Raw genomic sequence first — 17,618 nt, forward strand, 5'->3', positions numbered from 1 at the left:
CAACTCAAATTCAACATGTCGAAAATTGAATTCTTCCTCCCATAAAAAAACCAGTTGTCTCCTTTAAGTCCTGCCTTGGTAAATGGTTTCAGTCTCATACTCGCTTCTTAATTTTTTCTTTCTTCTCCTTCCTTACTGCTGTTTCCTTAATTCAGCAACCTCCCCTCTTTTAAAATTTTGATATATATAAAAGTGCATAATGAAGTTTAATATATAGTTATAAAGTAAATGTCCATGTAACTAGCACTTTTGAAATACTCCCTAATCTCACCATCTCTTCCCTATATTCTTTGTCCCTACTTCCAGGTCTGTCTTTATTTCTTGTGTGCACACGCACATGCACACACACACCACGTTCCCTGAACTACATATTGATGTGCTCTATGGAATATATGTCTCAGCATATTCCATACTTTCACCCCTAGTATATCATTCACTGTGCTTAATGGATTGATCACTTTACCTCATGCCTGAAATCCTTCTGTGGCTTATTACAGATTGATTTCTTACTACTTTATACCCTTAGTGATTTGGCTTTTCTAAGTCTCCTTTCCCATACTTCCTTCTTATACTCCAGCTTTTATCTGAACTGCTTTGTTATTACTCCTATACTCCTACCATTCACTGTCTAGTTCACTCCTACTCACCTTTAAAAACATCTCTAGTACTACTGTTTTGGGGAAACTTTCTTCCATCTGTTTCTCTTCTTTTGGCTCCTGTAACACTGTGCATGTATATTCTTTAGCATTGTATCGCTGTAGGCTAATGCAGTGGTTGGTCTATTTCTCTCTCTCTTGCCTCTTTGATGGTAAGAGCTTTCATGACTTATTTTTCCTTCTTTTTTCCTAGTTTTTATATGGTATCAGGTACATAGTGGGTATTAAGTAAATATTAAATAATTCACCAGATAAATTTCCATGTTTTTTTCTGTTGACTCTGTTTAGATGGTGGATGGGTATCTGCAATTTGAATATTAACTCAGAATATCTTCTGTTTTCATACAAAACTACAGTATTTATAGTTTTCAGATCACATCATAGTCTTCCTCCCCTTCCTGTCTTGGCACATTCTTTCTGGAATGCTCCTTCCCATTTTTTCTACCTGAAGAATATTTTCATTTTTGAGCCCATTTTTGTGTTCCCATAACATGGTGCCTTTATACCTCCACTTAATTGCTATACATTTTTGCAGGTCTGAGTCTGCTATTGTTTCTGAATCAGTAAAGAGCAGATATGTTTCCGTTTACATCTGTATTCCCAGTGTCTAACAAGTGCATGACAGAGTTAGAGGAATGCATATGCAGGTTTTAAATAGGATTTTGTGCCCCCTCACCTTCCTATTCAAAGTCAGCAGCAAATGTTCATAGAGAACAATTTGGTGTAGCAATATATGTTTTATAATGCTAATAGCGACGTTTTCTAACTGCTTACAGAAATGCAGCATTAAATTAAAAAGAGAAAGTGAGTCTCATTCTATTTACAGTTTAAACATTTAAGAGAGGAAAGTAGGATACAAACAATGTTACCTTGGTACAGTGGCCTTACAAATATTTCTGTTGTATAATCTCTAATTTTGAAAAACAGTGTACTTCTTTGCATGTTTTTAAGTTGGTTGCATCTGAAATTTTTTGTCAGGAGTTAAGATAGTTACAAAGGATCTAATTTCTATATTGTTGTGCCTTGTGATTATGTTTTACTTTCATGAACCTTGAAGTTTTTGCTTATTAATTTAAATAAATGTGTTCCTATACATTCCTGTGACATCCGTCTTGTTTCTTACTTGCAATTCTGTGATAGATAAGGCGTGAGGTCTTTCTGTTGATATCTGGTCTGGAAGAAATAAAGCATAACCCCCTTCAGTATTTCTTACCAAACTTCATTTTGCTTTACTCATAAGGAACTTTATCTCTGGATTAATACATTCTCAAATTGCCTTTTTCCTGTCCCTCAAAGTTTTTTGTACCCGAGTGAATGCTGTATAATAAGACTAGGATGGCTGAGAAAAATACTTTCCTTTGGTAAAGTAGGAGAAAGAAAGAGTTGGTTAAGGAAAATTTGCGGTACACAGACTGTTCTCCAGGGGAATCAGTTTTAGGAAAGAGTACGCGTGGAAGTTGAAAATTTGATGTTAAACTTCTCTTTGTACCATGGCCTCTTTGGGCAATCCAGTGAAGCCTGTGGGCCTCTTTTCAGGGCAGTATTTTAGGATCAGCTTGTTGATTTCTACAGAAGCTTTTGGGATTCTGATTTGATTACAATGATTTATAGATTGGTGAGGGAAATTGACATCTTAACAATTATTGAGGCTTTCAATCCATGAACACAATCTTTTCATATAGGAGGTCCAGAAAAAGTCCAGCCATTGTTAATATAATGAGAATGTTTTGCGCAATATTGATGTAACCTGACAGTCAAGGAGAGTGGACTAGAATGTGCACGTGTGAACAGTGAAGACTTGACTGTACTAGTCAGTGGAGGCAGTTGATACCATTGAGTGAGCATGTGTACTGTGTGGCCGTCACATTCAAAATGACTGAGTAGAGCAACAAATCTGCATCAGATTTTGTGTTAAGCTTGAATGTTCCTCCGCAGAAACTATTCAGACAATTCAGAAGGTTTTCAGGGACGATGCAATGAGTGCAGCACAAATAGAAGCGTGGCACAGATGCTTCAAAGGTGGTGGAGAATCTGTTGAAAGTGATCCACATTCTGGAAGGCATGCAACAAGCAGAGCACCTGAGAGTGTTGAACACACATGTGTGGGCTGCAATCAACAAAGATCAGTGACTAACAGTGTGAAAACTAGAAGCTGATGTGGAGATTTCAAAAACTATTGTGTCTGAGATTTTGATGTAGGATCATGGCATGAAACTAAAATCACTTTTGAAAGGAAAGAGATTTCAGATCTTCAATGAGATTCAGGAAAATACGACAGGGCAGCTGATGGTGATTCCAACAAAGGATTTTGCAGAGTGTTTTGAACAGTGGAAGAGACGTGGGGAGAACTGTGTGAGGTGTCAAGGTGCCTACTTTGAAGGGGACTGAGGCATCATTGTCCTATGTACAGTGTTTCTTGTATCTTGTACCTTTTTCAGTAAATACCTCTATTCATATTACATGGCTGAATACTTTCTGGGCAGACCTCGTTGTATTAGTCTTCAATTTTTCTCAGCAATTTTTTGTTGTTATTATTGTATAAATCTTGTGTATCTTGTTAAATTTACCCATAGGTTATTTCATATCCTTGAAATCGTGTTTTTGAAATTTTATTGTTTATTTTATGTTTATTTCATTGTTTATTTCACTGTCTGTTTTATGTAGAAAACAGGTCTTTTCAAATTTCTTGGAGTCTGCTGTCATGCTAAACTCATGTATTAGTTCTAGTAGCTTTTTTGTAGATTTCTTCTGATCTGCATTACATGATCGTGTCATTTAGGAATAGTTTTACTTCTTCCTTCCCAATCTGAATGATTTTTATTTTGTTCTCTTCATTGCTTTGGCTACGACCTCCATTAGAGTACTGAATAGAAGTGGTAAAAGTAGGTATCCTTACTTTGTCCCCAAACTTAGGGAGAAAGCCATCAATCTTTCAATTTTAAAATAATACTAGCTCTCGGTATTCAAAGGTACCACTTAGCAGGTTGAGGAAGTTTCTTTCTGTTCTTAGTTTTTGTTAAGGATTTTTACATGTTGATGAGGGATAGTAATGTTCAGTTTTCTTATGTCATTATTTGGTGGTGTTAGGACAGCACAGACTACATAACATAAAATTTTCTATAAGAGCTTGTATCAACTTGGTTATTTCTTTCCTATATGTTTGATAGAATTCAACAGGGAAGCCCCTGAGCCTGGAGTTTTCTTTGTGATAAGGGTTGTAGTTATGAATTGAATTTCTTTTTATATAGGATTGTTCTGATTTTGTTTTTTCTTGACACAATTTTGGTAGTTGTGGATTTCAAGGAATTTTCCATTTCATCCAAGTTGTTAAATTAATTGGCATAACATCTTTCCTTATATAATACTTTGTTTATTTAGCATCTATAAGACATGTACAGTTAGTCTGTAGGATCTCCTCTATTACTGAATAGGTCATTTTTTTCCTTAATGTATCTAGAGGTTTACGTTTTAAAAACAAATTGGGCGTCATTGATTTTTTTTCTTTTTCACTTCTCTATTACATACACTATTACATTAAATTTAGTCTGTTTCATTGATTCCTACTCTTTATTTCCTTTTTTCTACATATTTTGAGCTTAATTTTCTCTCTTTTTTACCAGCTTCCCAAGGTAGAAGCTTAAACCATTGATTTTGGATTTTTTTCTCTAATGTAAACACATAAAGCTATAAATTTCCCACTAAACACTGTGTTACCTACATCCCACAGCTTGTTCATTTTCATTCACTTCAAACTATTTAAAAATACTATCTGATTTCTTATTTAGCCCTTGGGTTATTTAGAAGTGTTGTTAAATTTTCAAGTATTTGCATTTTTTTAGATAATTATCTGTTCCTGATTTCTAGTTTAATTTCATTGGTGATCTAAGAATATATAATATTTCAGTAGTTTTAAATGTTGAGATATGTTTTATGGCCCAGCACTTAATTTTCCTATATATCCATGTATATGTGAAACAAAAATGTATTCTGCTGTTGTATTGTGTTTTAGGTCAGATTGTTTGATAGTGTTGTTCAGGTCTTTTGTATTCTTACTGATTTTCTATCTCCTTGGCCTATCTGTCCATCTGTTACTGAGAGAGGACCTTTGAAGTCTTCAGCTATAATTGTGGATTTGTCTTTTAATTCTTTCAGTTCCATCACTTTTTTCTGCATTTATTTTGAGGCTCTATTATTGGGTGTATACACAGTTAGGTTTGTTGTGTCTTCTTGATGAATTAACAACTTTATCAGTGTCTCCCTTTGTGTTGAAGCCTATTCTGTTAGTAATATAACCACAACAGCTTGTGGCTACATTCTTTTACTTTTAAATCATCTTGTGAAGTGGTTTTAAAGTGGATTTCTTATAAATAGCGTATAGTCCAGTCTTGCTTTTTGAATCTAGTTTGACAGTCTGTGCCTTTTAATTGGAATTTTAATGATTTACACTTAATGTAATTATTTTTATGGTTGGATTTAAATCTATTATTTTGATGTTTTCTCTTTGTCACTTGTTCTTTGTTTCTTCCTCTTTTCCTATTTTTTCTCTATTATTTAAGTTTACTTTAGGATTCCATTTTATTTCCACTGTTGGCCTTTAGGCTATATCTTTATTTTTTTAGTTATTACTCTAGGGTTTACAATATGTCTTTAACTTGCCACAATCTACCTTCAGATGATGTTGTACTACCTCACATATAACGTAAAAATCTTTCAAAAATATACTTCCATTTTCCCTCTCCTGTCCTTGATTTATTTTTGTCATATTTGTTATTTAAGCACAATATATTTTTGTTGTTTTTGCTTTCAATGATCTGCTATTTTTAAAGATGAGTTTTTAAAATGCGCCCATTTAATTTTTATTTCCAGCGTCCTCCATTCCTATTGTAGATCAGATTTCCATCTGTTTATCTTTTTCCTTCTGTTTAAAGAACTTTCCTTAATATATCTTATTGTGAATATCACTTGACAACAAATTCTTTCAGGTAATTGTTTTCCTGAAAAAGTCCTTATTTCACATTTATTTTTAAAAGTGTTTTTCCCATGACTTAATAGAATTCTAGGTTGACAAGTTTCTTTTAGTACTCGGTGGTTTTCTGGCTTTGATGGTTTCTCATGTGAAGTCTGGGGAATATTTTTATCTTTGTTCCTCTATATGTAATTTTCCTGTTTTTCTCTGGTTGCTTTTAAGATTTTTCTCTTAGCCACTGATTTTCAGCTATTTGATATGTCATGTCTGGGCATGGTGCTCTTTAAGTTTATCCTGCTTATGGTTCATTAAATTTCTTGCTGTTGCATTGAATTTGGAAAAGTTTTGACCATTATTTTTTCAAATATTTTTTCTTCCTTCGTCCCCTCAATTATATATGTTAGACCATGACATTGTCACTGAGACTTTATTGTTTTCAGCCTTACTCCACCTTCAGTTTTCACTAATCTTTTTTCCCTACATTGTAATCTGTTAATTATATCCTCTATATCCTTGAGCTATTTTACTTTTCATCTCTAGAATTTTCATTTGTTTTTTAAAAATATTCCATTTTCTTCCATTATGTTCATACCTTCCTTTAAATATTTGGACATATGATAGCTTTTTAATGTCTTTGTTAATTCTGTAATCTGTCATTTTGGAGTTTGTTTTTATTGACTGATTTTGGTCTTGATTATTATCATACTTTCTAGCTTCTTGGCATGTCTAATAGTCATTGAGTGCATGCCGAACATTGTGAATGTCCTATTGTTTTAGTGTCTAATTTTTTTTTTCCTTTAATGAATGTGGGGTTTGTTCTAAGTAGTTTGTGATTTGTTTGACCGTTTCAGGATTGCTTTTAATTTGTTAGGGCAGGTTTAGAATATTTGCTTTTACTCTAAGAATAGACTGTCTTAGTAAGGCACGGTCCTTTGGGGATTTCTGCTGAATGCCTTTAATCATCAACAAGGATTCTTCACTCAAGCTGGTGAGAAATTAAATGATTTGCAGCCTCTGTGAACTGTGGAACTATTCAGCTCACAGCTGTCTAGTTGGTCCTTGCCTGACCTGGTGGAGTTTCATACTATGCAAGTGCATGTTAGTAATAACCAAGTCTCAAGGGGACCCTCCTCCCCTCCCCTCATGTTTTCCCCTTTCTCTTTGAAATTCTATTCCAGAACTCCCGTCTACCTCAGCATCTGTGATTCTCAGTTTGCCTCTTCAACTTTGTAACTGAGCTACACTGCTTCTTGGAATTCTGCTCTTTGCTGTTTGGTTTGTATTGTGCCTCTAGGAAAGCTGGGGCAGTCCTAGGGTTCACCTTGTAATTTTGCTTTCTCACTGGGATCATATACCTGTGCTGCCTGTTCAGTGCTTGAAACTGTTCATTTCATATATTTTGGCTAGTTTCTAGTTATTTAAGGTGGGGTAAATTCAGTCTTTATCATGGCCAGAAGTGAGTAAAATTTTAAATGTTTTTTTAATGACCTATTGCTTGTGCATGTATTATTGTCCTTTTGTCATCAGTATTTTTCTTTTAGAATGTATTCTCAAATGATGTCACATTCAACAACAGTTATTTTAATGAACTAAACTTTTATAAAATACGAATTTATTACTTAGTATAGCATTTGTTCTTTTCAAGTTTTATGTGGTTGTTTTTAGTGTGAAAGAAGATTCCGACTCCACACCACTGTATGTTTTAAAGGGTCCGAGTTATGTAGTTGAGCAACACTCATATCAGTGTCAAGTGTGAATATGTCTTTTTCTTCCTGGTCTGTAACAGTTGAAGTTGAGGGGAACAGTTTCCTTCCTACACTAAATTCGCGTGCAAGTTATACTGGGTTCTCAGAAGACCACACTAACCTGTAGCTTTTTTCTCTGTAGGATTGTTTTGCTCATTGTATGGGTATATTAAGCTTTTCAGACTAATGAATGAATGTTAAGTGCTTAAACTAGTAAAAACAAATGATCTAAGCTCTTCTATCCCCCGTGTTTCTAGGTAACTATAAATACCCAATATTGCAGCCATGGAGTCCATGCTTAATAAGTTGAAGAGTACTGTTACAAAAGTAACAGCTGACGTCACTAGTGCTGTAATGGGAAATCCTGTCACTAGAGAATTTGATGTTGGTCGACACATTGCCAGTGGTGGCAATGGGCTAGCTTGGAAGATTTTTAATGGCACAAAAAAATCAACAAAACAGGTAAGTTTTAATTGAGTCCAATAGGAAAAAATCACACATGCTAATAAGTATCATAATATGCATGTCTGCATTTTTATGTTAAAAAATGCCAAATTGATGGGCTTTTTAGTTCTCATTTCATCTAATGAAGTCATACAAAAACAAATGCTTTTAAGCATGCCCTGAGTCTCCTGGTTATAAATATATTGTTTGATATATGATCTCATAATTTAATTTTGCTTACTTAATAAAATAAATATATCAGCTGAGCAAATAAGTACATAGGATTAGATTTTAATATTTAGCAAGGTGTATGTTTTAGAATTAAGATTGTCATGTTCCCTTTTATATTTGTCAATAAGTTATTGGTTGGTAAAGTACCTAGTTAAATTTTTCCAACTTTAAATGCATTCTTACTTAGTGCATTCTTATTCCCTCTTTTATTTTATAGCCTTCTAGAAAACAGAATTCTTTAATATTCTTTTGTGTTTAACCTGATAGTTTTTACCATCAGAAGGAAATATGTTTGTAGGGTATAATCAGTAATGTGTCTTGATTTATACTGATTTCAAAGTTATTTTAAAACTAATTGTTCTTTTAGTGAGGAGTAGTTTGAGTGAGTTGTATTATTATTTTTTAAATTTGACTTAAGAGACTAACAGATCGTTCTTTGAAATGTGGAGGCTCATTAGTGTTAAATTTTACTAACAGTGTTCTGTTGGAATTGTTAAAGGATTGAAAAATCTTCACACTTATGGCCTCTGTACAAAATATGTTCTTTAAAAATAAAAATTACCATTTCCAAAAGTACTTTTATTTTCCTACAAGTGAAGCATTTGGATTGTAAGACGTACGGACTTGATTACACATATTTTCCAGTGACTATCACAGTCATATAATGTGGATGTGCATTATTTGTCACTTTTCCAAAACCAGCTCATTTCCCAAACAAGTCTATTATAATGACTGAATTGGGTTTGATTATACTTTAATAAAGTAGGGATCTTGGTAGTAGGTTAGACTGCTGGCATGTGTGGTTTGTACCTGACCTATAAGTCTTGTTTTTAAAGTTTACCTGTATCTTCAATGCTGATTTGATTTGTCATTTTTGAATATTGTTTTCTTTCAATTCACCAAAAACTCATCCACAAATTAAGTGGTTTCTTGGGTATTGACTCCTTAAACAGCTCATGTAGTTTTAAATGACAAACCTTCAACATTAGCACAAATCACTTTTATAATCAGTTATGTAAGGGAAAGGTGAAAAAAAAATTACTAAAATTTACATTATTCATTAAGGAAGTAGTAACATAACAATGTCTTTGTGCTTAACTGAAAGTGTTGTAGGTATTTGTGTTCATATTAGTAGTTCACATACTGACTACTCATGATGTTGGAGCTTCTGTTGCTGCTCATAGAACATGAGAATGAGGCACAAATAATAGGTAGTTGATTAGATATTGTAAAATAATACGCCAGTACTCAATTGCTGACTGTCAGAACTGGGTTCTTTTAGGAAACTTTACTGCATCCTCCCATCAGTCCCAAATTCATTGCTTTGAGGAAAAAGATAGTTTTGGAATATTTTAGTGTTCTCTGTGGGTTTGGTTTTGAATTTTTTTTCCTCTTTCACACCTTATGGGTCAGAACTGATTATCCTGTCTGAACTACTGGCTGATTCCTGAAGGAACGGCTAAGTCTTTACCCATCTGGGCACTGAAGTCTCATTTAATTTTCTCCCTTAATTGAACAGTTTTAATTCCTTTTCGATTGCCTTTTTATTAAGACGAAATCTTAGACAATAGATAACTTAAGAGTTTTGCTATTCAACATGGTAGTCACAAGCTATATATAGCTATTTCAATTAATTGAAATTAAATAAAATTAAATTCAGTTTTTTAGTTATACTAGTCACATTTCAAATGCTCCATAGCCACCTGTGGCTAGTATTACCATAGAGGACAATGAGACATAGAACTTTCTGTGATCTTAGAGAAACTGGGAGAAAAAAAAAGGAAATTGATACTTTCCTTAGTTCTTTTTTTTTTACCCTGTAAAGGGGCATTGAGACTGAGGATGTCTTTCTTACCCTCCCAGCCTTTCTTGATCTAGCATACAAGTGTACTTGATTGCAGTTGTGTTTTATAGCGGAATATATGATCTTAAATTTGACTTTAACTTTGAGGTAACACCAGGTTAGGGACTTTGGGCTAGGAGATTCTCATACCTAGTTTTAATAGTTAAAAATATATAAGGGTATATATGTCTTGTATCTCTCAGTCTTCTCAAAACCACCTTATTTTAACTCAATCTAAATAAAAATTTAAGTTTTGTTTTATCCTTTTGAAAAAGGAATGTCTCCAATATCACATGGAAAAATGAGGAGTATGATGCTGGGTAGTCACCCCTGGCCAGTCATGTAAGGCACATAATGTAGAGATTACAGGGAATCTGCGTTTCAAAAACCGTGTCTGGTGGCTCTGAGGGATAGGTTAGTGGAGGCCATGATCATGGTTAGGGAATCCCAGACACATCGGTACACATTAACGTAGATTTTAGTTCTTAAACTATCTTGTTTTTAGCAAGTGTTCAACTTTGTCGTAGGCAAAGTAGCTTTTAAAAATTATAAATTAGACCTATACCAAAAGATATATACAGCCTCCATTTTGAGAAATACTAGTTTTTTGAATAAACAATTTCATAGCTTTTTTTGTTTAAAGATAGGCTATTGACAAAAAATACTTTTTTGTGGCTTTCTTTCCTAATGTATTTTAAAGAATATGAAGTGAATAAATGAACAGTAGAGTGCCAAATATGGTTTATATTTTGTTTTAGTAATTTTTCTATAAAAAAGGACCTCAATTTTTATTTAGAGTTAACAGTTGTTGAATCCTAACTGGAAGGTATATATATTGGATGATTGTACTACATTATCTTTTCTGTATGTTTGAAAATTTTCGTAATGAAAAGTTGAAAAAGATTTTAATTCAAGGTAATAAAAGGCTTCTAGTAATCACTTATCTTTACTGACTACCAGTAGGCATGGTTTCTTTCTTCATATGTAATACATATAAGGTGGCAGGAGTTACACACAAGTGATATGTATTTGTAGAGTGATTAATAAAGTGAAGTACTAGAAGGAAAACACGAATTAGAAATTAGATGATAAGCTATTTTTTTATTTTTTAAATATTTTATTTTTAGAGAGAAGGTAAGGGAGGGAGAAAGGGAGGAAGAGAAACAACACAAACATCTCAGGCACCCACCACTGGGAACCTGGCTCACGACCCAGGCCTGTGCCCTGACTGGGAATCAAATCGGTGACCCTTTGCTTCACAGGCTGGTGCTCAACCCACTGAGCCACACCAGCCAGGGCTGATAATCTGCTCTGATGAAAGGTTTTGAGGTGCAGGCTAAGAGTTTTCTCTTAGGGCGTGAGTATGAGTCCTAAGGGTTTAGTTAATTAGTAACAACTTCGTTGAAATTGGTCTATTTTATTTACTGATTGGAACAAACAAAATATTTTTAAGGAAGTTGATAACCTATTCTATCCTATGCAAGAATCTTCCATCTTTGACCTAAAACAAATTAATGTCTGAGAGAGAGTATTGTGTTGTTTCCTCTTCTTTGTGAACTGTAGTATTCCTCCTTAAAAGCGGTGAAAGTGCAGGAGCTCAAGAGCCATTTCACGTGATCTTTTTTTAAAAGACTTAAAACATCTGGAAAAAGTAGATTTAAATTGGATGCCTTTATAAAATGTGTTAAAGCAGAACACTTACTAAAATAAGATTGTGCACATAAATAGTGAAATAAGAACGTGAACTTCATTTGGTTTTAGTTGAAATTAATAGTACATAATACTCTTAACTCCTGATTGTCCTGTATCTCAAAATGATCAAAAGAGGTAAGATAATATACTTATATATGATTGCTATTTAAAGCTCTTACTCAAATTATTGTTTTTCAGAAGGCATATGTCATATTTTACTGGAGTGCTTTATATGTGTTGACCATGTGTTATTTCAGGGGGTGGGGCAGAATGGTATTTTTGCACAGAATGTGGGCCCTAGGGTTAGGCTGATAAGGTTCCAGTCTTGATTCTTCATCTTAACAGTTGTGAAATCTTAGATAATTCTTTTGTCTTCTTCACAGTTCCCTCATCTTTGAATTGAGGATAATAACTGGTCTCATAGGGTTGCTTTCTGGAATGGAATAATTTCTAAAAAGTATACAGATGCTTGGGGAATGGGACGTTAATATTCAGTAACTAAATAGTCCTTTTATGTTATTACCACTTTTCGGCACTCAGTTCTTTAATATCCTTAACTCATTTGTATGTATACATATATGTGATTAGGTTGCTAGGCTAAGTTGTGAAAACAATCATATTGTGGCAAAAAATAATTAGAAAAGAAAGCAATAAAAATAAAAAGATACGGTCTTGGATATTGATAGTTTTGTGGTAGATTTAATTGGATGATTTTGGAAGAGACTTTCATAGAAATTGTGGAAGAGCCATTAAAAATCTTTCATGGGGTGGGGAGGGCAGTGGGGGATGTAGAGGAGGGTGAAGGGAAAATAAATGGTGAGAGATGGAGGCTTGACTTGGGGTGGTGAACACACAGTACAGTGTGCAGATGATGTGTTGTGGAATTGTGCACCCAAAACCTGTATAATTTTGTTAACCGGTGTCACCAATAAATTCAATAAAAAATGGGAAACATGTCTTTCAAGGAATTTTGGAAGGCTAGATTGATTCTTGCTAATTTTGCTTCCAGCTTTATCAGATTTCTTTTCATTTGTGATGGAGTTCTAGCATTGGTAATACATCAGCTATCAATAAGGCTGTTTTTTGACTGCTTTGTTAAGATTGGGTAACTGGATGGGAACTATTTTTCCTTAGGTAACTGAGAGAATGAAAGCAGATGACAGCCAAAGAAAATGTTTGATTTTAATAGTATAAAATAAGCTGTGAATGATCTCAAAGAGATGTGATAGGGGAAGCATTTTCCTGTACTGGAAACTATTCCTATTACTACCCATAACAAGATGGGGATAGGGAGGAAGGAGAGAGGGAAATTACATGTTATTCATACGTAAAATACTTATAAATTGGTGTTCGTATAAACAATAACTCCCTGACATGTACAAACTTTTTTTTTTCAAGGATCATTTAAAAACTTTGTAGTATACTCCAGGGTTATCATTATGAATGGAATTTTTAATTTTTAAACACTTTTAACTTTTATTTGAATTCTGGTTATATGAGAGATTACTAATAGGGGACAACACATTATACACAGTTTATGTGTGCCTTTGACACCAGAGTTCAGGTATAGAGATTTTCCTACGTTCCCCCTAGATGAGGGCTCTGGGTCTCCTACCTTTAAAAATATTCAGATTTACTAATCATGGGGAAACCAGCTTTTATATATCAGAAAAGTATCACAATGGTACTGAAGTTTTTATGGTATTTTTAGTTTTTGTAGACTATTGTGGCACAAATTGTTACTTTTATATATTCTTGATTAAAATTATTTACATAATTATTTTATTAGGAAGTGGCTGTTTTTGTCTTTGATAAAAAGCTGATTGACAAATATCAAAAATTTGAAAAGGATCAAATCATTGATTCTCTGAAACGAGGAGTCCAACAGTTAACTCGACTACGACACCCTCGACTTCTTACTGTCCAGCATCCTTTAGAAGAATCCAGGTAAATCTTTATAAAAACTTGTATAAGGGACTTTCTGAACAAGTGGTTGAAAATCATTTTATATATGAAATCTGTCTATATAGTATACTGTCAGTGAAACATTTTTACAAACTGAATGTTGAGTTCTTAAGGATTAGTTATTTCCCTAAAATTTATTTGCATATTCTGTGTACATGTCTATTTTTGAAATACTAACTGAAGCTTTCTTTACATTTGTAGTGAGTCTTTTTGCTTATTCTATGCTCAGCACTACAATAGTCAAAGTGGAAGATGCAAGAGAAGTATAGAATACAGTCTGTCCGAAAGTAGCTGTCCTTGTTAAATTTGCTAGAACTTCTTGTCTGCTTTTCATTGATTCTCTCTTTGGGGGCTATTTTAATGTGTGTCCCAGGTACTGTTCTAGACATTTAACCTTTAACCATGCCCAGCACGTTAGTCCATAGCCCTGAGCTACTCTACCATCTATTTCTCAAGAGTGAGCTTGGGAACTGTTGCTGAGAATGACAGTTAGAATGAAATTTATGTTGTGTCATCTTAACTGAATTCTCAGGCCTGTGGTGCTTTTAATATTTTGTAGACGCCCTACCTATAAAGACTCATAACCCCTACTTTATTCTTTCTTTCTTCCTACTTAGCAGACTGTATTCCCTCTCTTAATTATTTATTTATTTTTAGAGAGGGGAAGGGAGGGAGAAAGAGAGGGAGAGAAACATCGGTACAAGAGATGTTGATTGGTTGCCTCTCATGTGCCCCCAATTGGGGGCCCTGGCCTGCAACCCAGACATGTGCCCTGACTGGGAATTGAACTGGTGACTTTTTGGTTTGCAGGCCAGCACTCAATCCACTGAGCCACACTAGCCAGGGCTAATTAAGAGGTCTTAATTAAATGGTTTGGCAAATGTGTTTGTAGACCCTAGGATTTTAAGGATAGGGGTGGAACAGGCAGGTGGAGAAACAGAGCTGGCAGGTTCCAGACCTCCCACCTCTTGAAGGAATAGGGATACTGAGACTTGAAGTTGGGTGTTTGTCTTCAAAGTCTGAAGACATTCTGATCATTACTCTATAAAGTTATTAAATGTTAATATCTAACATTTTAATTACTATATATTCTTACACATCAATGAGCAGTAATTTTAAAAATTTAAAAATTCTGACACCTTTCAAAGTGATATACAAAGTAGATAAAAGCAAAGCTGCTCTGATTAAACTCATTACAGGGGACTTGGACCTATTCCCTATCCCTGTTTCTGACTCCTCTTACCCAGAGGCATCTGTGGGACATCTGTAGGTTCCTTTGAGCATATTCTGAAAATTATAGTCTTAGAAATAAGAATAGTATTATAGGTATAATATTACAGTATTTTAAATCAGTTTATTCATTGTCCATAAAGAATATCAGTCATTCAAAAAGCACAGTTGAAATGTTCTATTTCCTGACTTTTTAAGTTTTAAAAAATGTATGACAGCTGTTAATATCACTTAGTTTAAAAGACTGTTGGATGATTTATCCAGTATAATTCATATACAGAGCTTCCTGACATTGGCCTATTGGTTTAAGTTGCTATGTCAATGCTGAAAATGAATCTAAAATAGTTTGTGTTCTTGTTGATAGTTGAATAGGACCACTAATGTTTTATGTGTATTTCATTTTGATAATGTGAAAAAAATGATAGTGAATAAACTTTTTCTTTTTTAAAACAGGGATTGTTTGGCATTTTGTGCAGAACCAGTTTTTGCCAGTTTAGCCAATGTCCTAGGTAACTGGGAAAATCTGCCTTCTCCTGTGTCTCCAGACACTAAGGATTATAAACTCTATGATGTAGAAACTAAATATGGTTTGCTTCAGGTATGTATTTTTATTTATCACATGGAAAAAATTAATTTCTTCAAAATTATTTTTGGCTATCTCAAACTTATTAGCCATATAAACTACTTTATATAAACTACTTTATATAAACATTTGTATCTTTTCAGTAATTTTAAAATTACTTCTTTATTCTGGAATATTATAGAGTTTATTTTTAGGCTTACATTATATTTTAATTGTTTGAAAGTTAATGTTGGTAACCTTTAGAGAAGGGCACTTATTAACTGCTAGATGGGGTGGTTCCCTTTTGATATATTTTTTTGAGTTTTAGACTTTGTGAATGGATTTCATAAATATTAAGCTGAAATAATGAAGTAGTTAATAAAAATAAATTATATCTTTAAAGAAATTATTTAATAGCTATCAAGAGATAGTTAATCATTTCATATATGTCCACATTTTAAAAATTTTCCTTCTCTGCTTAGCTAAATATCTTCAGCTCTGCAGAGTAAATTTATGCAGCAGATTCTTAGTTCCTTGGGGACAGAGAACATTCTGTTTATTATTTTTAATAGCTTTATTAAGGTATAATTAATCGGCATACAAAAAACTTCACATATTTAAATACATAGTTTTATAAGTTTACACACCATCACCACAATCAAACTAATAATGCTTATATCCACCACTCCTCCAAGTTCCCTCCTGTCCCTTCTAATCTCTTGCCCCTGCTCTTTCTTATCTTTTATCTCTTGCACTGAAATGCTTTCTGTCACTATATATTGGTTTGTATTTTCTAGCATTTTATAAATGGTATTATAAAATATGTACTCTTTTTCGGTCTGGCTAATTGTTTTGAGATTCATCTATATTGTTGTATGTATCAATACTTTTTTATTGCTGAGTAGTAGTCCATTGTAAGGATATACCATGGTTTGATTATGCATTCACCTGTTGATGGTCATTTGAGTTGCTTACAGTTTTTGACTGTTGCAAATAAAACTGCTGTGAACATTCATGTACAAGTTTTTATATGGACATACGCTCATTTCTTTTGCTTAAATACCTAGGATTGGAATGGCTAGATCAAACGATGTATGTGTGTGTGTGTGTGTATTTAACTTTTTAAGAAACTGACAAACTTTTCCAAAGTGGTAGTATCATTTTATATGCCCTCTGCGGTGTATGAGAGTTCATTTTTTCCACATCTTTGCCAAAATGTGGTATGGTTGGTTCCTTTAATTTCAGCCCTTCTCATAGGTGTACGGTGGTATCTTGTTTTAATTTGCATTTCTCTGGTGAATAATGATGTTGAACACCTTTTCATATGCTTTTTTGGCATCTGAATATCTTGTCTGGTGAAAATCTGTTAAGATCTTTTGCCCATTTTTTGAATGAGTTGTTTTCTCTTATTGATTTCTGAAAGTTTTTTATGTATTGTGGTCACACAAGTCCTTTGTTTTATACATGATTTACAAATATTTTCTCCAGTCTGTGGCTTATCTCATTCTCTTAACAGTATGTACTTTTTAATTGTGGTAAAATGCACGTAACATGAATTTTACTATCTTAACCATTTTTAACTGTGCAGTTCAGTGGCATAAAGTACATTCATATTATTGGCAGCCTTCACCACCATCCATCTCCAGACCTCTTTTATCTTGCAAAGCTGAAGCTGTACCCACTGAGCAATAACTCCCATACTTCCCTCTCCACCTCCCAGCCCCTGGCAACCATGATTCTACTTTGCATCTCTATGAATCTGACTACTTTCGGTACCTTATATAGGTGGACTCATACGCTTTTTTCTTTTTGTGACTGGTTTATTTCACTTAGCATAATGTCCTCAAGGTTCATCATATTGTAGTATTCATCAGGTTTTTTTGAGAAGTCAGCATCCTGTTTTCCATAGCAGCTGTACCATTTTACAGTCCTATCAATAATCCACACAGGTTCTGTTCTCTCCATTTGTTATTTTCTAGTTTTTGACAGTAGTCATCCTAATGGAAGTGAGATGGTATCTCATTGTGGTTTTGATTTGCATTTCCTTAATGGTTAGCGAATTTGAGCATCTTTTCTTGTGCTTATTGGCCATTTGTATTAGCTCTTTGGTGAAATGTCTATTCAAGTTTTCTGCCCGTTTTTAGTAAGGTGGTTTGTCTTTTTGTTGAGTTGTAGGAGTACTTTATGTTATAGATGTTAACCTATTGTCAGATATATGATTTGCAAATATTTTCTTCTACTTTGTTGATTTTGTCCTTTTGATGCACAGTATTTTATTTTGATA

The 17,618-nt window shown here is 33.8% G+C and overlaps 1 protein-coding gene across 4 annotated transcripts in view; it reads left to right on the plus strand.

The window, feature by feature from the left end:
• Window positions 1–17,618, plus strand: part of SCYL2 (SCY1 like pseudokinase 2) — a 58,058-nt gene that overhangs the window by 4,790 nt on the left and 35,650 nt on the right. For all 4 annotated transcript variants that reach the window (XM_045187229.3, XM_024579089.4, XM_045187230.3 and 1 more), the window contains exons 2-4: window positions 7,625–7,829; window positions 13,367–13,524; window positions 15,226–15,370. In XM_045187229.3, the coding sequence (XP_045043164.2) occupies window positions 7,653–7,829; window positions 13,367–13,524; window positions 15,226–15,370 (480 nt within the window). In that variant the 5' untranslated portion in view covers window positions 7,625–7,652. The remainder of the gene's footprint in view (window positions 1–7,624; window positions 7,830–13,366; window positions 13,525–15,225; window positions 15,371–17,618) is intronic.

Source organism: Desmodus rotundus, chromosome 3 (genome assembly GCF_022682495.2).
Source record: "Desmodus rotundus isolate HL8 chromosome 3, HLdesRot8A.1, whole genome shotgun sequence".
Classification (NCBI taxonomy): domain Eukaryota; kingdom Metazoa; phylum Chordata; class Mammalia; order Chiroptera; family Phyllostomidae; genus Desmodus; species Desmodus rotundus.